General features: G+C 37.1%; 1 protein-coding gene across 1 annotated transcript; it reads right to left on the bottom strand.

The window, feature by feature from the left end:
- Positions 1-20,275: 20,275 nt before the first annotated feature.
- Positions 20,276-21,873, bottom strand: LOC113306821 (cytochrome P450 71A1-like). Its single transcript, XM_026555737.1, has 2 exons — positions 21,262-21,873; positions 20,276-21,165 (listed from the first exon to the last, which is right to left on the bottom strand). The coding sequence occupies exons 1-2, from the start codon at positions 21,676-21,678 to the stop codon at positions 20,530-20,532; spliced, it is 1,053 nt and encodes a 350-aa protein (XP_026411522.1). The 5' UTR covers positions 21,679-21,873; the 3' UTR covers positions 20,276-20,529.
- Between the last annotated feature and the right edge of the window lie 1,767 nt (positions 21,874-23,640).

The raw sequence follows: 23,640 nt of genomic DNA, 5'->3' as shown, positions 1-23,640 counted from the left end.
AATTTAAAAAAAAAAAAAAAAAGGAAAAACAAGTGCAATGTTATAACAAAAGCGATAAACAGTACGTTAACATAATGAATTAGACCAGTTTTATTCGTCGTCACAATTTAACGTATTTCATAGCGCCAGAAATTCTTCAGTTCAAGAAGGACCGCATTATATTGCTTCTTCAAAGTTTTATACCTGTTTTTAATAATGTATATCCACATCATTGAAGTCTGAATGCACCATTGAAGAAGTAGATGTTCATTGGTGGTTGCTAATAAGTCCCTGACCTTTTACGAGACACGTTCGTCGTTGTACACGTGGTTGAACTTGGAGATCATCACTGAAGGTTTTTACTGCAACATCATTCATCGTCTCGTTCTCTCTATCCATGTACCAGAGGTACCTATCTCAGTAGGAGACTGAAATAGACAAGCAATTTCAAAACCCATCAACTTTTCCGAATTCTATTGAGAATTTGAGAAATTGAGATCCTTCCTAATTAAAAGTATAAAACAAAATAAAAATTAAGAAATACACGTCTAATTATATACTTAAGTATTTTGGAATAGGAAATCCTAACCAAACAAGGAAGCAGTATTTATTGTGCAACTATAAATACATTGACCATGTCCATGCTAATAAACACACACCTCTTAGGATTATTTTTACTATCAGATTTCTCTTAAGATTTTTGTTTTGGTACTATCAGACTTGAATCAAGGATGGCATCACAAGACAGTTTTAATGGATTTGAAGCACGTATACTTTGTGTAAACCGATGTGGATTTTTCAGAACAATAGCCAATATGAACTTATGTAGCAGTTGCTATAGGGATCAACTCAAGGAAGATGAAAAATCTATTTTAGCCAAAGGTGCTTTTGAGAAATCTGCAAACCCTAAGAAGGCTCTTATTACCCAAGCAAAATAAGTCGGCTCAACTGATTCTAGTGCTGCATATGAGATTACGGCTTCGCCAAGTTCAGCATCATCAGATTCAACAATATCCAGTAGTAATGGAGAAGAAAGTGGTACAATATCAAAGAATAGATGTTTTAGTTGTAACAAGAAACTGGGATTGACAGCGATCAAGTGCAAGTGTGGAACAGTTTTCTTCTCGGCTCACTTCTAAGCATTTATGTGAATTCAACTACAAGGGCGTCGGAAGAGAGTCACTTCCAAAAATGAATCCTCAAGTCAAGGCGGAGAAGATGATTGACAGATTTTAATCCAAAATATTATCTCTGGGGTTTCTTTTCGATAGAATATTATTTTCGGCAAATAATTCTTCTATGAATTTCTAGTATCTAGGCAACTTTTAATAAATACTCTCTCCGTCCCACTATTAGATGACCTAGTTCAAATTTGCACAACTCTTAAGACAAGGAATGAAAAGGAGTATTTTAAGTATTTCTTACAATTATACCCTTATGGATAATAACTTGTAATATTTAGAAATGATTTATCTCTCAAATGATACCATGAATTTTTATAAACTTTGTATCATTTAAAAGCATTTTAAAACACCTACGCAACGAATATAAACATGGATACTAAATTTTACATATTTCTTATACTAACGATAACACAAAATTGGCTAAAAAGACCAAAATCAACAATTCTTAGGTGAAAAAGACATCTAGATTTTGATACTGTTTAAATGGATAAAAATGTAAAAATAGCCAGGATGTAAACAGTTTCATCCTACCCATTTTCAAATACTTTTTATTATTTTTAATTTACATCAGGATGCATCCAGTTTCATCCTTGCTATTTTTAAGTATAAGCCAGGATGAATCCAGTTTCATCCTTGCTATTTTTTTGGTGTCCATTTCACCCATACTAATTTTCACTCGTCCATTAGAACCATGTTTTAAAAGTATTTGGACAAATGACCCATTTTCCGTAACTATAATCAATCAAAAGGATAATTTTAGAATTTACCCTTGTTTAATGAGATATGTCAACTAATAGTGGGACAAAAAGTTTTAAATTAAATAGGTCATATAATAGTGGGACGGAAGGAGTATTAATGCTCAAAAACACATCCCAATCTGAATTTCGAGCAAAAAGAAATTCATTCAACCCCAACAATTAGTAAAGACCACCAGGAGCGGAGTTCGAAATCTTTTTATTGTTCTTTTCTCTTAAGGTAAATGGGTACCAAATTCCTCAAAATACTAAGCTTGGAGTCAGAAATTTAAGTCACGAGATCCTCTTCCTCTTAAATTTTCTTGCAAACTATAGCTATATATCCTGGCATCATTAGGGGCTACCCTGAAAGAATTAGGGGCGACACAAAAAGACAAAAAAGGTCACCCAAGAGTAAATCTAAGGTACCCCTTATCGGGGATTTTTCGAAATGGCAATTTTATCCTCCATAATCGGTAGATAAAACTACAATCGGTAGTTTAATGTGGTTTGTTTCATTTTTTTTTTGCTACGAAGCCCATAATCGGTAGCTAATTTTATAATCGGGTATGTAGGTGTACACAATCGGTAGATAATATCATAATCGGTAGTGTAGGTGTGGACAATCGGTTGTTTAATCATACAACATTATTTCCCGATTTTGAAGTTTCCCCAGAATTGAATTTGGAAAAAAACACAAGTTTTCGAATTTGGGAACTTAACCCATAATCAGTAGATAATTATATAGTCGGGTGTTTGTATTATATAATCGTTAAAACCATAATCGGTAGTGTCGGTGTATATAATAGGTTGTTTGGACTTTGGTGGTCTAGTTTATGGTAGTTTAGTTTTTGGTGAGAGAGAGAGGAAGAAGAGAAAGAATAAGAAGTGGGTGTTTACCATTTTTCTTAAAATTAACAAGAAACATGGATGAGTATGAAGAAGAAGGTGAAGAACATAATGTTGAAGCTTCACAACTGTTTAGAGAAGACGATTCGGGGTTTTTGTTGAATGATCCAAACTTTTGTGGAGAGAAAACCCTAGACGATGCTTTCATGGAGGAAACCGGAGAATCAACCGAGATCGAAGCTAACGATGCATCTAAAACACAGGTATTGTGTTAAGAAACTCTATTTTTGCGTGCATTGAATGCCATGAACTACCCAGAATCGGTAGATAATGTGGTTATATATCTACCGATCATCAAAAACTATGTAATAATATATCATTAATCGGTAGAGTATGGAGCTTAGAATGTTACCGATTTTGAAAAACCCCAAAATTGAATAATTCAATTAGGTATAATTGGTAGTTCCGTAAATTTACATAACTACCGATTGTCAAAGTCGCCCCAAATACATATTTTTCAAAACTTCAATTATTGGTTTGTTTCATTATCTTTCAATCGATAGATGATAAAAAAATTTAAACCTCTGATTATGGAGGAAGCCCCAAAATCAAACTCCTCCAAAACTGATTTTTTTTTAATTCTTGAAATCTAATAATCGGTAGACGAGTTATGTTTTTCTACCGATTCAATAATAATCGGCCATATGAGAAATACAACTGCTACCGATTAATCAAGAATTTTCATACAGAGACCGAAAGAAGTTCAAAGGATTTAATCGGTAGTCTATAAACTATAATTATGTTCTGATTATTAATGAATCGTTAGCAATTTCCTATCCCGTTCTTCCGATTGTAGTGGCCTAATTTGTTGTTATTGTTTGTAGGCTATTGTAGCGGTGGATGATGAATTTTATTCGAGGCATGATACGTCCCACCACTATACAAACGATTTGGTATACTCATGACTTCTCTTTTTTATTCTTCAAATAATATATGTTAAATGCTTATGCTTTTGATGTTTGTTTTGTTATATGCGCATTTAGTCATTTGGAAGTAAGAAGGAGGCAAAGGAATGGCTCATCAACAAGGAAAAAGATAAGATGTGCGTGGTAGTTCAGGACCCTTATGTCAAGGATATTCAGTTTGAAATGACATGTGAGCGAGGTGGCGTGAAAAAGAGTCACCAAGGTAAGAATCATAAGTATGCAAAAGGAAGACTGATGCAGGGCATACTACAATTCCAGAAGATTCCGCTTAGAGGTTTGTGATGAGTGCTAAAAAGTTCATATTTCTATATATTTTTCTTGGCATTTAACTCATCTTTTGTGCATTAATTCTACATTTTATCCCATATTCTGTGTTTTCGTTGTTTTCAAGAATAAATACTTTTCTTAATTAATTTTGCATTTTTAGGTACTAAATAAAGCCTGGTTAACTCACGGAGCGAAAAGAGCAAAGGAACAGCAAAGACTCTCGATAGGAGGAAGCGAAGAATGATGTTTGCAAGAGCCGGATCAACGAGAAGTGGGATTGAAGAGGAAGAATTGTTCTTAAAGAAGATATGGTCTTGGCATACCCAAGACCCAAAACCCTTACCCAAATCCATTTCCATTATCCATACCCATTTCCATGAGAGCCGTCAGATTGGATACATCTCATCATCCAACGGTCGCCTCATCATTGTGCATCAAAATCCGAAGCTCCTGTCAAACACTATAGTACCTAACTCCATCTGAAGCCGTCAGTTTTGTTGTATCTCATCATCCAACGGTCGCTTCTATCGCGTCGTTGGATCATTCCATCACCTTTTCATTCTACGCTTTCGCTTCGCTAATCATCAACCTTTGATACACCCTCCTCACACCCTAGCATCGGAACCTATACCCTTCACCCAAACACTCCCTTCCCTTCTTCCCATCGATCTTATCTTCCCCAAAAACCTTCTTCTTCCCCCGACAGTTGCAGTCGAGCTCTGCTCCTGCCTCTCTTCCATGTCCACTGCCACCCTCTGCCTCACTACCATCTCCATACCCCGACACCACCTCAATCACCATCACTTTACCCAACTCTCTAGCCTAGTTGCTTCTTCAAACCCACATCTCTCTGAACCCTAGGTGTGGAGTTGATGAAACAACTCGAGCTAGGGTTGTAGTACATCAATTGGAGCAGGAAGAGCATCAGAGGGACATCAACAAGCATGGGTCGAGTCTATTTGCATCAGAGGGTGAGTTAATTTTATTTATCGAAACCCTAATCCTGCTGATTTGGGGATTTTCAAATTAGGGTTTGTAGAAAATTTGGGTATTTTGTTGTAAGCTATAAAAGGGAAACGATGTAGTGTGTTGTAACCATGCTGGATTAGCCAGAGCTTCACCCAAGAGGACTGGACTAGCCAGTTCCTCAACTGTTGGTTCATTTGTTTTGTAAATTTTCAGTCATGTTTTGTTTGAATTTGCTCTTATTATCATATGTGATGAATGTTAATGTGTTTATATGTTGAGCATGAGCTAAATTGTTGCAGCTGAGGTTTAGATGAAACCTCAGTGCACTGTCTGATAGTGGAATGCTAGGTTAGAGCCTTAGTGCATTGTTTTGATTGAGCAATGGGAAGAGACTAATGCTCATAGTGCCTGTGATTGATTGTTCTGTCAAAAGACAGTCAATGCTAGGGGCAAACTAGTGAGCAAATTAGTTTTCCTCCCATTCTAGATGTATGCATAGGATATTCAACTCAACCTAGGATCACATTGTTTGGATAGGACACAAAGGTGGACTCTAAGCCTTAGCTTAGACCACAATACCTTATTTCAGTCACTTACAATTTCAGTCTTATTTTGCTCCCTGCTCAACTAAATTTCTTAGCTATCTTGTTGTTTATTTCTTGTATTTTGAAGCCTGTTGTGCATTGAAATCAGTGCACAAACTCACCCCTGCCCTTGGCTCACAGCCTTGGTTCCATGCTGTTTTGTCATCTTTGCTTTGTTAACTGTTTTGGTTCTTTGCAATTGTCATATTACTTTGCCTTGCTCACTGCCATAGTGCCTTGTCTCCATTGCTAGCTTAGGAAAATTTCTTGTATGCTCCCACTCCCTGTGGACTGATCCCTTGCTTACTCTCTATACTAAAACTTGGCCTTGTATACTTGCAAGTCTTTTGTGTGTCGTTCCCAAGCACACCAAGTTTTTGGCGCCGCTGCCGGGGAGTGGTGCTTGCTGCTGCTGATTTCCTTTGCTGTCCTGACCTGCAATCATTGCACTGAGTTGTCTAAGCTTCATCACTATCATTGCAGGTGCCACTGAGTTGCTGCAAAGCTGTGTTGCTGGCCACCTGAGCTGCTGCTGCTGCTGGAACCTTGGCTGCTGCTGTTGCTATTGCTGGAGCTGGTGAACCAAGCCTGCTGCTGCCAAGCCAAAGTAACTGGGCTGCCAACTGAAGCTGCGTTTCACTGCTGGGCTTCTCTGGTGGTGGTCTGCTGGGCTTCGCCAAACTTTTCAACTGGGCTTAGCCACCTGCTGCTGCTGGGCTCTGCCTTTTTCTGTTGCTGGGCTCGTGATCTTCTGCTCCTGGGCTTCGCAGCTGATCCTCCTGGGCTCGTGTTGCTAAACCAACTCCAACTGTTGCTGGGCTTGAGCGTGAGCTGCTTAGGACGATCCTAAAGCCCAACTGGGCTAGTGCAACCAAGGGAACAAAAGCCTAACTAGGCTTCCCTCCTTAACCAAGTAAGCCTAAACCATGAGTAACCCACTTGGGCCCCATTAAATATTCAATTTGGGTATGTAATAATTAATTTATTTTTAATTTGGGCTTGTAATAATTATTTTTATTTTCTTTTATTTTCTTTTATTTTTCTTTTATGGGCTTGTAATTATTTATTGTTGTTTTTATTTTCTTTTGTGGGGTGTGATAATTTATGCTAGGCTAAGTTCAAAAAAAAAAAAAAAAATTGCTCCTTATTTCAAAAACCAAAATTTTCCCAAAAATCCAAACCCATTAAAACCAAATATTTTTCCCAAAAATCCAAACCCATTAAAACCAAATAGTGGGCTTTGTGTCTTTTCAATATGGGCCAACCTCGTGCTCTCCATGAATACATGTATCCGACAATAAAAATTCCATTATCATGTATTGTATTACCTCAAACCAATAACCCTTTTAAAATAAATGCAAGCATGATACAAATACTTCCTATATTTCGAGGGTTCGATTCTGAGAACTCCTATACTCATGTAAGAGAGTTTGAACAAATTTGTCGGACTATGCAACCTGATCATATGTCCGAAGACTCTCTGAAATTGCGTTTGTTTACATTTTCTCTAAAGGAAAGGGGCAAAACATGGTTTTACGGTTTGAGACCACAATCAATCAACACTTGGGACCAACTCACAGATCTATTTTTCAAAAAATTCTTTCCACATCATAGGACCATCGCTATTCGTCAAAGTATCAATTGTTTTGTCCAATTGGATGAGGAAACTGTTTTTCACTATTTTGAACGTTTTAATGATTTGTTGAGCGAATGTCCGCACCATGGATTTGAGAAGTGGAGACTTGTCGTCATCCTCTATGAGGGACTAGACTTTAAATGTCGAACCATGGTTGAGTCTATGTGTAATGGTAAATTTCTTGATAAATCTGTGGATGATGCATGGAAATTTTTAGCTGAGATTGCAGAGAAAACCCATCAATGGGAATCTGTTAGGGGAACAGGGACAACACCACATGGTATGAGTCACCCCCATGAGTTAGAGTCTTATTCTTGTCATAGCTCCGACCTTAGGATTGAAAATTATCCTAGATTGCAAAATCCCTATCATGATGATGATGATGATTATGATGTTATGTTAGAAGAACATGTCTATACTGAAAATGTTATGGAACCTTTGGGTTCAAATACATTAGGCTTCTCTGCCTCGACCTTCATGAATGATGTTTCTTCTAGTATTCCATATACATGTGATGTTGATACTGATTTTGAGCATGTGCATCTATCCTATGAAGATGACTTAGGTAATATAGAATCTTCTGTTGACACTAATATGCATGAAAATATAGTTGTTGTGTCTGATTCTCTACCTGGGTCACGTTGTGATGTTTCCATTGATTTGCCGATGCATGAGAATAATTCTTCTGATGATGTTGATGATTCTGATTTGTGTGAGCATGGTGAGCATGTTGTGACACTTGTAGAAGACTTAGGAGATGTTGATGTGATTAATAATGATGTGCCTATCTTCCTACATAAGTCACAATCCGATGGCCTTCCACCCAACCTAGATTTGGTTTGTACCCATATTGTCAAACCGACTTTACTGAGAGTCCCTAATCTAGGTTTGGAACTGTGTGCTTCCCAAGTCCTCTTGGACCATTTTGCATTTAAATATAATATCTTTGAGGAACCACAGTTGGAAATTGCATGTTTGCCCGTCCATAGCAAAGTACACTTTGAGTTAGATCTTGTGCATGATGAACCCCCAAAACTGCGCGATTTTGTTTTCAAAATTATATCTTCTGTAAAATCCAGGTTTGGGGGTAGCTCATTTGGTTTCACAGCTTCACGTGCTTTTCTTTCATGTGTGAAGTTGTTGAAACCTCTACACTTTGTCTTTTGGGTTGATCCTCAACTCTTTAGATTGTTAGTGTATGGTGAATTTTTGTATATAATCCAGTAGATAAAATTTCTTAAAAACCTTTTTGTTCCTTTTGTATATATTTTTCTAATCCAATATGATCTCGGCTGACATATGTTGGATTCTTGCCTTGAATAACGGAGTTCTAATATTGCTTTCGCCGAAATCGGGTATTCTCTTTCCTTTTTCTCTACTCAACATGATCCTCTTCATATGTTGTATTATAATTTTGTTCATATTTTGAAACATTGAGGACAATGTTTAGTTTAGGTTTGGGGGTGAAAAGTAGATACTTTGATAATATGCCATAATTGAAAACAAGAACTCCTTCTTTTTGAAAAAAAATGAAAAAATCAAAATAAAAAATTAAAAAAAAAAAATCATAAAAATGGAGCTCATTTACCTTGAAATGTTGACTCTTGTGCAAATATGTAATTATTAGGAGTCTTAGTCTAGATATTTAGGCACCCTGATTCTAGCACAATTCACATAGTGATAAGAAATTTGCACGCGCACGATCTACCAATACATGTATGGCCTCGATCTTCAAGGTGTTTGATAGGAAGTCACGATTGCCAATCACTTTAGAATACTGAACGAAACTTGACTAGCTTGTTCTTTGGTTGGTTGGGATAGAAGGTGGAGGTTACATTAAGAAAAACAACCATCGAATTTAACTGGGTGCATCAAAAAGGGCTACCTCTTGCAAAATGTCATGTAATCTTTTGTTTCCTTTTGTATATGTATCAAAAGTGTTTCTTTGTTCTAAAAAAAAAAATAAAAAAAAAATCATGTATTTATCAATTCCATTCTCTCTTGTTCCAAAAATAAAAGAGAGTAGTCAATGTAAATAAGAGTCATGTAAATAGTCATTTTGTTGTTTCATTGTAATAAGCAAGGAGGGTGTATGCCATTGATGTACAACGCGAGTAATTGTGAAATACCTCCAACTCATTCACAATTCTCGTAAAGTCCGGACAGCTAGCTAGATTTCGACCTTGGTTCTTAGCCTGAGAAACTATCTCTTGGTGATTAGTAGTCATAACTTCAGATCTTTCTTTACACATGTGTAGATACACTTTACACTCTTATCACATGTCTTTATTTGTTATCAGTGCTAGGATTGTGCCTTTGATAGCTAGATTGACATCTCCATTTTGCTGTGAGCTTAAACTGACTTGCACATGTCACATTTGATGGAATCTGAGCTTATATTTTGACCTAGAACTTTGTAGGTACGTTCTAAGCAAACCTTCACGAGACTTCAACTCGTCCACTAGGGACACTTAGTGGTTTAAAAGGCTTAGTGCATACGCTAAATGCATTCGAGAGACCAACGACAGTGGTATAGGTAGGATTTCCTTAGTTTTGTTTTACTTGAGGACAAGTAAAATTCAGGTTTGGGGATATTTGATGAGTGCTAAAAAGTGCATATTTCTATATATTTTTCTTGGCATTTAACTCATCTTTTGTGCATTAATTCTACATTTTATCCCATATTCTGTATTTTCATTGTTTTCAAGAATAAATATTTTTCTTACTTAATTTTTGCATTTTTAGGTAATAAATAAAGTTTGGATGAATAGCAGAGCGGAAAAGAGCAGAAAAGTAGTGAAAAGCCGGAAGAAATTACGCAAGGAAGACGCAAAGAATGGAGCGCACGTCCAAAAAGCTAGGAATGGGCTCAAGAAGGAAGAATTGTTCTTAAAGAAGATATGGGCTTGGCATACCCAAGGCCCAAACCCCTTACCCAAACCCATTTTCTATATCCATACCCGCCTCCATTCTCAGCCGTTAGATCGGATCCATCTCATCATCCAATGGTCGCTTCTTCATCGTTCATCAAAATCTGAAGTCCCTGCAAAACACCATAGTACCTAAATTCCAAGCCTTCGGATTAGATCACATTTAGATCCTACGGTCGCTTCTTTGCCTGCGCATCAAACCTCGATACTTCCGCTTAACACTACAACACCTAACTCCATCTGGTGTCGTCAATTTTGTTGTATCTCATAATCCAACGGTCTCCACATACCTCTCCATCGTAGCCGTTCGATTCAATCTATATGGGATCATCCAACGCTCTTTACTTGCTGTTCATCAAAACTCGCTACACCCGCTTCATACCGTAGAACCCGATACCCTATACCCAAACAAACACTTCCTTTCTCCCAAAACAGTCGAGCTTCTTCCCCTTCTCCCAAAATCAGTTGCAGAACCACCACCACCTCCATGCCCTGTCTCTGCAAACTGTCACTACCTCGCCTTCTCCACCACCACCACCTCGACTAATGACACCACCACTTTTAATGAGGACCAATATGCATGCTACCATGATGATGATTATGATGATTATGATGATATGTTAGAAGAACATGAAAATATTGTGGAACCTGTTGGTTCAATAACATATGGCTTCTCGCCCTCGACCTTCATGAATGTTGTTTTTTCTAATACTCATTGTAATTCATATGATTTTGATATTGACATGGGATTCGTACAATTATTCTGTGAAGATGAGCATGACATAGGAATAGTTGAATCTTCTGTAGACACTAATATGCATGAAAATATATTTGATGTGTCTGATTCTCTACCTAGGTCACATTGTGATATTTCTCCTGATTTGCCGATGCATGAGAATAAATTTGTTGATGATGTTGATGACTCTGATTGTGATCTTGCCAATGTGTTTGATGATTGTGAGCATGATGTGACATGTGTAGATGAGTTAGAAGATTTTGATTTGATTGATAATGATATGCCTATTCTTCTACCTAAGTCACAATCTGATGGCCTTCCACCCAACCTAGATTTGGTTTGTACCAATATTGTAAAACCAATTTTTCTGAAAATTCCTAACCTAGGTTTGGAACTGTGTGCTTCCCAAGTCCTCTTGGACTATTTTGCTTCCAAATATAATACATTTGAGGAACCACAGTTGGAAATAGCATGTTTGCCCGTCCCTAGCACAGTTCATTTCGAGCTAGACCTTTTGCATGATGAACCCCCGAAACTGCGCGATTTTGTTTTCAAAATTATATCTTCTGTAAAATCCAGGTTTGGGGGTAGCTCATTTTGTTTCACAGCTTCACTTGCATGCCTATCATATTATTATTGTGTGAAGCTGTTGAAACCTCTACACTTTGTCTTTTGGGTTGATCCTCAACTCTTTAGATTGTTAGTGTATGGTGAATTTTTGTATATAATCCAGTAGATAAAATTTCTTAAAAACCTTTTTGTTCCTTTTGTATATATTTTGCTAATCCAATATGATCTCGGCTGAAATATGTTGGATTTTTTGCCTTGAATAACGGAGTTTTAATTCTGCTTTCGCCGAAATCGGGTATTCTCTCTCCTTTTACTCTACTCAGCATGTCCCTTTCCATATGTTGCATTTTAATTCTTTCCATATTTTGAAACATTGAGGACAATGTTTAGTTTAGGTTTGGGGGTATAGAGTAGATACCATGATAATTTGCCATAATTGAAAACGAACTCCTTCTTTTTTTTTGAAAAAATTGAAAAATTCCAAAAAAATTGAAAAATCAAATTCAAAAAAATTAAAAAATTAGAAAAATCATAAAAATGGAGCTCATTTACCTTGAAATGTTGACTCTTGTGCAAATATGTATTTTTATTAGGAGTCTTAGTCTAGATATTTAGGCACCCTGATTCTAGCACAATTCACATAGTGATAAGAAATTTGCACGCGCACGATCTACCAATACATGTATGGCCTCGATCTTCAAGGTGTTGGATAAGAAGTTACGATTGCCAATCACTTTAGAATACTGAACGAAACTGGACTAGCTTGTTCTTTGGTTGGTTGGGATAGAAGATGGAGGTTACATTAAGAAAGACAACCATCGAATTTAACTGGGTGCATCAAAAAGGGCTACCTCTTGCAAAGTGTCATGTAATCTTTTGTTTCCTTTTGTACATATATCAAAAATGTATCAGTCAGTGTTAAAAAAAAAAAAAAAAAAGAGAAAAAAATATCAGAAAAATACAAAAAAAATCAAGTATTCCATCATCTCTTGTTCCAAAAATAAAAGAGAGTAGTCAATGTAAATAAGAGTCATGTAAATAGTCATTTTGTTGTTTCATTGTAATAAGCAAGGAGGGTGTATGCCATTGATGTACAACGCGAGTAATTGTGAAATACCTCCAACTCATTCACAATTGTCGTAAAGTCCGGACAGCTAGCTAGATTTCGACCTTGGTTCTTAGCCTGAGAAACTATCTCTTGGTGATTAGTAGTCATAACATCCGATCTTTCTTTACACATGTGTAGATACACTTTACACTCTTATCACATGTCTTTATTTGTTATCAGTGCTAGGATTGTGCCTTGGATAGCTAGATTGACATCTCCATTTTGCTGTGAGCTTAAACTGACTTGCACATGTCACATTTGATGGAATCTGAGCTTATATTTTGACCTAGAACTTTGTAGGTACGTTCTAAGCAAACCTTCACGAGACTTCACTCGTCCACTAGGGACACTTAGTGGTTTAAAAGGCTTATTGCATTCGCTAAATGCAATCGAGAGACCAGCGACAGTGGTATAGGTAGGATTTCCTTAGTTTTGTTTTACTTGAGGACAAGTAAAATTCAGGTTTGGGGGTATTTGATGAGTGCTAAAAAGTTCATATTTCTATATATTTTTCTTGGCATTTAACTCATCTTTTGTGCATTAATTCTACATTTTATCCCATATTCTGTGTTTTCGTTGTTTTCAAGAATAAATACTTTTCTTAATTAATTTTGCATTTTTAGGTACTAAATAAAGCCTGGTTAACTCACAGAGCGAAAAGAGCAAAGGAACGGCAAAGACTCTCGATAAGAGGAAGCGAAGAATGATGTTTGCAAGAGCCGGATCAACGAGAAGTGGGATTGAAGAGGAAGAATTGTTCTTAAAGAAGATATGGTCTTTCCATACCCAAGACCCAAAACCCTTACCCAAATCCATTTCCATTATCCATACCCATTTCCATGAGAGCCGTCAGATTGGATCCATCTCATCATCCAACGGTCGCCTCATCATTGTGCATCAAAATCCGAAGCTCCTGTCAAACACTATAGTACCTAACTCCATCTGAAGCCGTCAGTTTTGTTGTATCTCATCATCCAACGGTCGCTTCTATCGCGTCGTTGGATCATTCCATCACCTTTTCATCCTACGCTTTCGCTTCGCTAATCATCAACCTTTGATACACCCTCCTCACACCCTAGCATCGGAACCTATACCCTTCACCCAAACACTCCCTTCCCTTCTTCCCATCGATCTTATCTTCCCCAAAAACCTTCTTCTTCCCCCGACAGTTGCAGTCGAGCTCTGCTCCTGCCTCTCTTCCATGTCCACTGCCACCCTCTGCCTCACTACCATCTCCATACCCCGACACCACCTCAATCACCATCACTTTCCCCAACTCTCTAGCCTAGTTGCTTCTTCAAACCCACATCTCTCTGAACCCTAGGTGTGGAGTTGATGAAACAACTCGAGCTAGGGCTGCAGTACATCAATTGGAGCAGGAAGAGCATCAGAGGGACATCAACAAGCATGGGTCGAGTCTATTTGCATCAGAGGGTGAGTTAATTTTATTTATCGAAACCCTAATCCTGCTGATTTGGGGATTTTCAAATTAGGGTTTGTAGAAAATTTGGGTATTTTGTTGTAAGCTATAAAAGGGAAACGATGTAGTGTGTTGTAACCATGCTGGATTAGCCAGAGCTTCACCCAAGAGGACTGGACTAGCCAGTTCCTCAACTGTTGGTTCATTTTTTTTGTAAATTTTCAGTCATGTTTTGTTTGAATTTGCTCTTATTATCATATGTGATGAATGTTAATGTGTTTATATGTTGAGCATGAGCTAAATTGTTGCAGCTGAGGTTTAGATGAAACCTCAGTGCACTGTCTGATAGTGGAATGCTAGGTTAGAGCCTTAGTGAATTGTTTTGATTGAGCAATGGGAAGAGACTAATGCTCATAGTGCCTGTGATAGAAGTCCATGGAGGACAAATTAGGGTTAAGAGATACCAAGCTTGAAACCATGCAGAATCAACTTTTGAAGGTTGCAAAACATATAAATCTATTTGGATATGCCTGAGCTTGTAGACTTAGAAGGAAAAACTAAAGAAGATATACTTCAGTTTTTACAGAATGATGAAGTACCTGAAGATGTATTGCGTACTTTAAACATTAAGAAACCGTATGAAGGTTTCATAGGTCATTCAAAGAAGAAGATAGTTTCTCCTGCACTTGACAGTGATGATGAAGATGAACGTGAGAACGATCTAGAGAAGAATTGGATTGAAGAACGACGTTTAAAAACTGGTCACAACCCTTACAGTTCTTTACCAGAATATAACTAAAAGCTGATATTCCCAACTTCTCTGGAAATTTTCGTATTGAAGAACTAACTGATTGGTTCTTTGAGGTAGAAGTTTTTTCGAATTCATGGAAGTCCCTGAAGATTCTAAGGTTAAACTTGTGACATACAAACTCAAAGGAGGAGCTGCAGCTTGGTGGGATAAGATCTGTGATGATCGTAGAAACGCTAACAAACCGAAAATACGTACTTGGAAACGTATGAAAACTTTGATCAGGGATAAGTTCTTACCTAGAGACTTTATGCAGCAACTTTTCATCAAATTACAAAACATTCAGCAGGGGGCACGAACTGTTGAAGAATATGTGTCAGATTTTTATAATTTGGTCGCACGAAATCAACTCAAAGAATCTGAAGAACAGTTAGTTGCAAGATTCATTGAGGGGAATAGATTAATACAAAATGGTATGACTCATTCAGTTTTTACTATGGTCGAAGCTGTGCAGCAAGCTATTAAGATAGAAAATCGTCTTATTCGTTCTTCTAGGATTTATCCATCCAGACAAGGGCGTTATCAAAATACTTACAGGGGTACCAATTCATCTCAAAACTTTTCTCCAGATACTGTTTTGATTCCCAGGCCTCCTTATGATGATGTTAGCCATTCACATCGACAACCTAGCCATATTGTGCCTTATACTCCACCTCTGGCTACACCTATCTTAGCCAATCCAGTTGATCTTCAGCCGGGTCAGCAGTCTCACTCTCTGCAACCAACTCCTCCTACTACAGGGAATCGGTTTCATAACAGGCAACAACAATTTCCACCGCAACAGCGAGCTAATAATGCTTATACAAAATTTCGTGGAGATAAGTGCAATAAATGTCAGCAATCGGGGCACACTTCTAGTGATTGTCGGAAATTCAATGCTTTGATTGGTGAACCTCAGTTCATTAATGAAGTCACTGGTGCGCTTAATGAGTTCGAAGATGAAGACTCACCTGGTGATGACGACGAGTTTGTTGGGATGATTCGTCCATTATTTCTTACTCAACAATGCAAGTCTCAGAGACACAGTATTTTTAAATCAGATGTTATATTGGGGGTAAAATCTGCAAGATGATAATTGATAGTGGCAGTGTGGATAATTATATTTGATCACGTAGTTAAGAAGCTTGAACTACCAGTAACTTCTCATCCAGAACCTTACACTGTAGGATGGGTTAATGCCTCTAGCACACAGAAGATTACTCTTCAGTGTTATGTGTCATTCTCTTTTGAGGGTTATGAAGACACAGTTCTATGTGATGTCATTAATATGACGGCAACCCATCTTCTTCTTGGCAGACCTTGGCAATACGATCTTCACGCGGTTCACAATGGATTCGAGAATACTTACACTTTTGTTCATAATGGGAAAACCAAGGTTCTTAGTCCATCCAATTCCACTTCAAACTCTTGTGCGCAGACTGATGCTGTCGTAGCCACTGTTATTCGTTCTTTGCACCCACAACATTCTTTACATTCCCATGAAGATTCTAAGCCTATGATTGAGTTGCCTGCAAAGGTGAAGCCCTTATTATTATTTCAATATAATGTTTTATTTCCAGATGAACTACCAACTGCATTACCTCCTTTACGGAATATTCAACACTGCATCGATTTTATTCCTGGAGCCTCTTTACCAAACCAAGTACACTATCGCTTGAGTCCTGCTGAGCATGAGATATTACAGGGACAGGTAAATGATTTGCTTAAAAAGGGTTTGATACTACCTAGCAACAGTCCTTGTGCCAGTCCTGCCTTCTTGGTTAGTAAAAAAGACAATGGATGGAGGATGTGTATCGATTCCAGAGCATTAAATCGCATCACCATTCCTTATAGATTTCCGATCCCGCATATTGATGATATGATTGATTTATTGTAGGGCTCTATTATTTTTACTAAGTTGGATTTACGCAGTGGTTACCACCAAATACGCATTCGAGGTGGAGATGAGGGGAAAACAGCATTCAAGACACGTGAAGGTTTATATGAATGGTTGGTCATGCCATTTAGGTTATCTAATGCACCTAGTACTTTTATGCGACTCATGAATCAGGTTCTCCAACCCTTTCTCAGTAAATTTGTTATTGTCTATTTTGATGACATACTAATTTTTAGTCGCAGTGAGCCAGAACACCTCCAACATCTTTCAAAATTGTTTCAAGTTCTTGCTGACAACTCTTTATATGTTAATTTGAAGAAGTGTACCTTCATGGCTTCTTCAGTAACATTTTTGGGATATGTGATTTCTACTGATGGTATTCATGTCGATCCTTCTAAAGTTCAAGCAATTGAAGATTGGCCAGTTCCTACTTCTATTCGTGATGTTCGTAGTTTTCATGGTTTGGTTTCTTTCTATCGAAGATTTGTGAAGAACTTTAGCTCTATTTCTGCACCTTTGACTGACTGTCTCAAGAAGGAGAAGTTTGAGTGGACGGAAGCAATGGATAAAAGCTTTATTCTTCTTAAAGAAAAGCTTTATACGGCACCAATTCTTGCACTTCCGAATTTCAACAAGCCTTTTGAAATAGATTGTGATGCATCTGTTGTTGGTATTGGTTCAGTTTTATCACAGGAGGGTCATCCAATTGCATATTACAGTGAGAAGAATTCAGATGCACAAAAGAAATGGTCTACATATGAATTAGAGTTATTGGCTCTTGTTCAATCTCTTAAGCAGTGGCATACTTATCTTATACATAGGGAATTTGTTGTCAACACTGACAACCATGCTTTGAAGTTTTTGAATACTTCTGCTAAAGTTAACAGAATGCATGATCGATGGCTTTCCACACTCAACAAATACACTTTCTCCGTGAGACATAAAAGTGGCAAATTGAACCAAGTTGCTGATGCCTTAAGTAGAAGAAGTCATCTATTAACTACAATTCGTAATGAGAGTTATGCATTTGACTATATCAAATACATTTATCCAGAAGATGAAGATTTTGGCAAACTATGGGATCAATGCAGTTCTCAAACTCATGGGGTTGATGATTTTCTTATACAAGAAGGTTTTCTTTTTAAAGGGAATCGATTATGTATTCCTCAAGGGTCTTTACGTTTACATCTTATGCGAGAATTACATGGCAGTGGTCTTGGTGGTCATTTTGGGAGAGATAAAACCATTGCCCTGATTGAAGAAAGATATTTCTGGCCATCTTTGAAACGTGATGTACAAAAGTTCGTACAAAAATGCATGGTCTGTCAGAGAGGAAAGGGTACAATTCAAAATACCGGGTTGTATACTCCTTTACCAGTTCCTGATGCACCTTGGGTTGATATAAGTATGGATTTTATACTTGGTTTACCTCATACTGCTAGAGGTAATGATTCTGTTATGGTCGTAGTTGACAGTTACTCTAAAATGGCTCACTTCGTGGCTTGTAAGAAATCAACTGACGCTTCTAATGTTGCTTCTTTGTTCTTTAAAAAAGTAGTAAGATTGCATGGGGTTCCAAAGTCTATCACTTCTGACAGAGATACCAAATTTTTGAGTTATTTCTGGAAAAGTTTATGGATGCGCTTAGGCACAGTTCTACAATTCAGCACAACTTCACATCCGCAAACTGATGGACAGACTGAGGTTGTTAATAGATCACTTGGGTATTTGATTAGAGCTAAGTGCCTGGATAATAGTAAGCAGTGGGATGTGTTATTGCCACATATGGAATTCGCTTTCAACACTTATGTGAATCGTTCTACTGGGAAAACTCCATTTGATATTGTGTACTCTAAAGTACCTAATCATACTCTTAATTTGGTAGCCTTACCCACCACACAGAGTACAAACACTGCAGCCGACTCTTTTGTAGACTAAGCAACTGAATTACATAATGAAGTAAAATCTAAACTGGATAAGTCCAATTCTAAATATAAAGAGGATGGTGATAAACACAAGAGGTTTAAAACCTTCAAGGAAGGGGAGCTCGTGATGATACATCTAAGAAAAGAGAGATTTCCAGTGGGTACTTATAACAAAAACAAGATGAAGAAATATGGTCCTTTCAAGGTTTTAAAGAAGATCAATGATAATGCTTATGTTATTGATCTACCAAATGATTGGAATATCTCCAACACATTTAATGTTCAAGAGATTTTTACGTTTCATGGTGACAATGAACTTCTGGTTTGTTTGGACAACTCGAGGACGAGCTTTACTCTAGAAGGGGGGACTGATGCAGGGCATACTACAATTCCAGAAGATTCCGCTTAGAGGTTTGGCTTCCATGGTTTCCTAGTTTCAGTCTTTCTTATTTTTAGGATTCTTTTAGATTTCCTTTTATTTTTCTGTTTCCTAGTTTAGTTATTCTTCAAGCCTATATAAAGGCTAGATTAAGTCTTGTAAGAGCTATCTATTACTCAATCAAATTATTAAACACAAAACTTATCTTTCTCTTCTTGCTTGAATTCTCTTCTCTTCTTGCTTATAGCAATCTAGTATTGTTTTCTTTTACCTTGTTCCACATTAAAGACGGAGAGGACGAAATACCGAACTCATACAAAGAAGATTGGATGCCCATTTAAGATTGTCTTCTATATGCCCGGTGGTAGGGAAGGCAAAGAGTGGAAAATGTCTAAAGTTTCTAATGGTTGTCACAACCACGATGATCCGGATATTCTTATTGGACATGTGATGGTTGGGCCATTATGTTGAAGATGATGCTGGAGAGAGTTTAAACGTATTTGTATTCCATAGAGGGTAAAAGGACCATCCTTATATAGAGTTTAGAGTTCCAACGGCTCTATTTTGTTGGGTAACTATATAGTCGGTAGTTAAGTAGGGTAATGTATCTTCCGATTATAAAGTTTCCCCAAATTTTGTTTTTGTCAAAATCTCATTTTCTTCGAATTTGGGAATTATGGTAATCGATAGTTTAATAAGTTAATTGTGACCTCCGATTATAAAGTTGCCCCAAATTTTGTTTTTGCCGAAATCACCAATTTTTCGAATTTGGAAACTACTATAATCGGTAGTTAAATTAGGTAATTTAACCCCCGATTATTAAGGTGCCCCAAATTTTGTTTTTGTCAAAATTTCAAGTTTTTCGAATTTGTGAACTAGATTAATTGGTAGGTTATGAAGTTATTTATGAACTTCACCTATATACCGATTGCTAACGACCACAACATTGAGAATAGTAGTAATCGGTAGATAATATAACTTTATTAACTACCGATTGTGTTAGGGTACTTTCGTAATCTCAACAAATTTGGACATTCCTTATCCTTGTCTATGGGTTTGGAATAAAAAAGTCGTCCCTAATTCTTTCAGGGTAGCCCCTAATGACGCCAGGTTATATATACTACCAGCTATAAACAAAAGATTAATAAAGAATTATTCAATCCTATAATCCAAATTTGTTGCAAACCCTAAGTGTGAGTCTTTCTTAGCAAAATCCGGCAGAGACAGTTTTTGCTGCTTCGAGAGTAGTAATGAAAGATGAAAAAAATTGAATTCATAAACACAGTTACACAAAACAAAAACATATTTCTTAAATTTTTTGACAAACAACACCGGATAACTTATGTTACAATTACACTTAATAGCTTACTAACAGCTAGAGTACAGTACCTGCGAAGGACACGTTCAAACAAACAAAAGCTTAAGACAGTTATCATTCACTGCAGCATATCTTATTCTACCTTCACCACTAAAGTCTTGATACGCCAATACAAAGATGCATGCATACGATACTTTCTCTATTATTAAAAGGGAACCAGTTCGATACGATGGTTAACAAATGCAAATATAAATCGTTTTCACAAGCGTGACTATTCATTTGTTCTATCGTCAAGCAGAGGCAACGCATATATTTCCGGAACAACGTTAAGAGGGATCTTCTTATTAACCGTAAGACCAAAAGCTTCAGTCATGTCAAGGTCTTCTGTTTTGTCACCGGTTGGAAGTTCCCAGTTGAAGTAGTATAAGAGATTTGCAAGAATGTATTCAACAATTGTGATGCCAAATGATATTCCTGGACACCCTCTCCTACCTGACCCAAATGGAATGAATTCAAATTCTTGGCCCTCAAAATCGATGGAGTTGTTCATAAATCTCTCAGGGCGAAACAGTTCTGGGTCATCCCATAGTTTAACATCTCTATGAATTGCCCACACATTGATGTAAACTTTTGTGCGGAGAGGGATATCATAACCTGCTATTTGGGTACTTTTAGATGATTCTCTTGGGACTAAAGGAACAGGGGAATGTAGTCGTAGACTCTCCTTGACAATGCATATCAGATAGTCCATTTGTTTAATGTCCTCCACTTCTAACTTATGCTTGTTTCCCACTACTCTTCTCACCTCATCTTGAGCTATTTGCATCACTTTCGGATTTTTAATGAGCTCAGCCATTGCCCATTCCATGATTGTCGCTGTTGTATCAGTTCCACCCACAACCATATCCTATTAGTGACAAAAAAATTGATTGAGTTAATAATTAGTTAATAAATATATATGATATATCCTAGGAAAAGATTAGAGGAGAGTGAGAGGCCAAACCAGGATTATTGCTTTGATATTATTGAGAGAGATATTTGGGTTGTCCTTCTGAGAAAGGAGTAGAATATCCGTCAAATCTAGTTTGTCAACGTTTCTTCCTTGACCATGACCTTCTTGTGATTCGGAATGACGAAGGAGATGCTCGTCGATGACTTGGTTGAAGAAAGCATCGAGTTCTTGGGATACCTTCTTAAGCTTACTAGATAATCCAATAACAACATCCATCCACCCAAGAGATAGAAAGTAATCACCAAAACTAAAAGCTCCCAGCAACCTTGAAATCTCTCTTGATAATTCACCAAATTTGTTTTCATGAGAACTTTCATACTTAGCACCAAGAGCACACCTCGAAACTATGTTGTTTGTTAGAGTTAGCAGTACTTTACTAAGATTAATTACTAGTTCTCCCTCTTCCATTGAGGAACATGAACTCGATATCTTTTGGATTACAGTGTCGACTTCTTCTTCTCTCACATACTTGAATGAATGAACTAGGCCTGTCAATGGAAGAATATCCGTCGGATATTCAGAAATCTGATATCCGACAGGTTGAGCACTATCCTATATGATATCAAAATCAGATATCGATTCTGATAGGCTAAGCTATCGGATATCGGATATTTATTCGATAATATCCGGTTCTGAAAAAAAATGATAAAAACCATTTAAAACATGTTCATAATTGAAATTTAATTCAATTTTTCAAACATTTCATGTCGGATATTAGGGTAAATCACAAATAAATCATAAACATGATTAGGGTAAATCACAAATAAATCCATGTTCTATCGGATATTAACCAAACGGATAGAACCTAATCCGATTCCGATAAGTTAAGGAAGAAATATCCGATAAATATCCGTATCCGATATCCGACAAAACGGATAAAATCCTATAGGATCCCGAATACTCGGAAACGAATTCCGGATATCAGACATATATTGACAGGCCTAGAATGAACCCTCTTTACATTCAATAGCTCTAGAACGCAAATCTTCCTCACTTGCCTCCAGTATTCGCCGTAAGGTGCAAAACCAATATCAGTACATCCATAAAATAACGCGTTTGAAGCGGTACTAGAAGGTTTATTTGGGAAGACAAGATCTTGGTTTTTCATTATCTCTTTCCGCGGATGAAACTACAAGAGTTTGCGATTGACCCAAGTGCAATAGCATCAATGGACCATACTTTTGAGAAAGATGTCAGAAGGATCGATGAGCTAATTTTCCTATTTTATGAAGGTTACAGATTATCGGAATCGTCGGTGGAGAAGGTGGCAGTTTATAAGTATTGGATGATTTTGATAATGAACAAACTCTATGGATCTTAAACAGAAGTAAAATAGATAATCCAAGTATTAGAAATGAGACTGATAGTAAGTGTAAGGTTGAATAGTGTGCTATTGCTTCTCTTAACCATTGTTGCAGTACCACAAGCAGAAATGGTACGTCCATCCTTTGCTTATCGTGTTGGTAATGGTTTATGCTCATATTAGAAACTTTTTTTTTTCGATCGGAAGAGAGAACTTTATTCAAAGAAGGAAACCTACAAACTGATTAAGGTACCGTGTTGTATATAGACAAACTCATTTGTGTATATAGACAAATTAAGATACCGTGTTGTAAATTTGGACAACGTTACTGGAAAAATGAGCAGCCTTAATAATTGAGCAACTTTGTAAAATATCTATTTTAACTTGTAGAGGATGACCAGTTCAAAGGAGTGGAGTAATGAATGAACAAAAACGATCAAGCTAAAGAATCTGGCTAAGTTCGACATGGGTAGTAGTTTTTTTGGACTGATTTACCTGACCCCGAGTCCCAACTCCCCACAGTTAGGGCTGCACATGGTTCGGTTTTTATCGGGTTTTGGCAAAACCTAAACCGAAACCAAAGTACTCGGTTTTCCAATAATGAAAACCAATGAAACCATATAGAATATTCGGTTTCATTGGTTTCGGTTTCTACTCGGTTTTGTTAAAAACCATACGGTTTTTGGTTAACCGAATGATTTATAAACAATAATGTGCCAGTGCTTTATAGTTTACACAAACAGTACACCCAATACTACAAGCGGCAGAAAAGTTTACTGGCAACATATCAGAGGCATAAATGACGAGCAACTAAAATGACAGCAAAAGGCTTCGAATAATCCTCCTAAGAGTCCTAACCATTCATTAACTACAAATCATCAGTGTGAAAAGATTCATTCTGCTATGGTCACTATTAATCGGTTAACCAATTGGTTTTTGGTTCGGTTTTGAGATAAAACCTAAAAGGAAACCAATACTTTTGGTTATCTAAAACCGACAACCATTAATAAACCATAGCAATATGGTTTCGGTTCGGTTTAAAATCTTCGGTTTCGGTTTCGGTTTTC

This window comes from Papaver somniferum, chromosome 8, assembly GCF_003573695.1.
Source record: "Papaver somniferum cultivar HN1 chromosome 8, ASM357369v1, whole genome shotgun sequence".
Classification (NCBI taxonomy): domain Eukaryota; kingdom Viridiplantae; phylum Streptophyta; class Magnoliopsida; order Ranunculales; family Papaveraceae; genus Papaver; species Papaver somniferum.
Note: the sequence above shows the minus strand (reverse complement) of the source record. Positions and strands in the feature narration are given on the sequence as shown.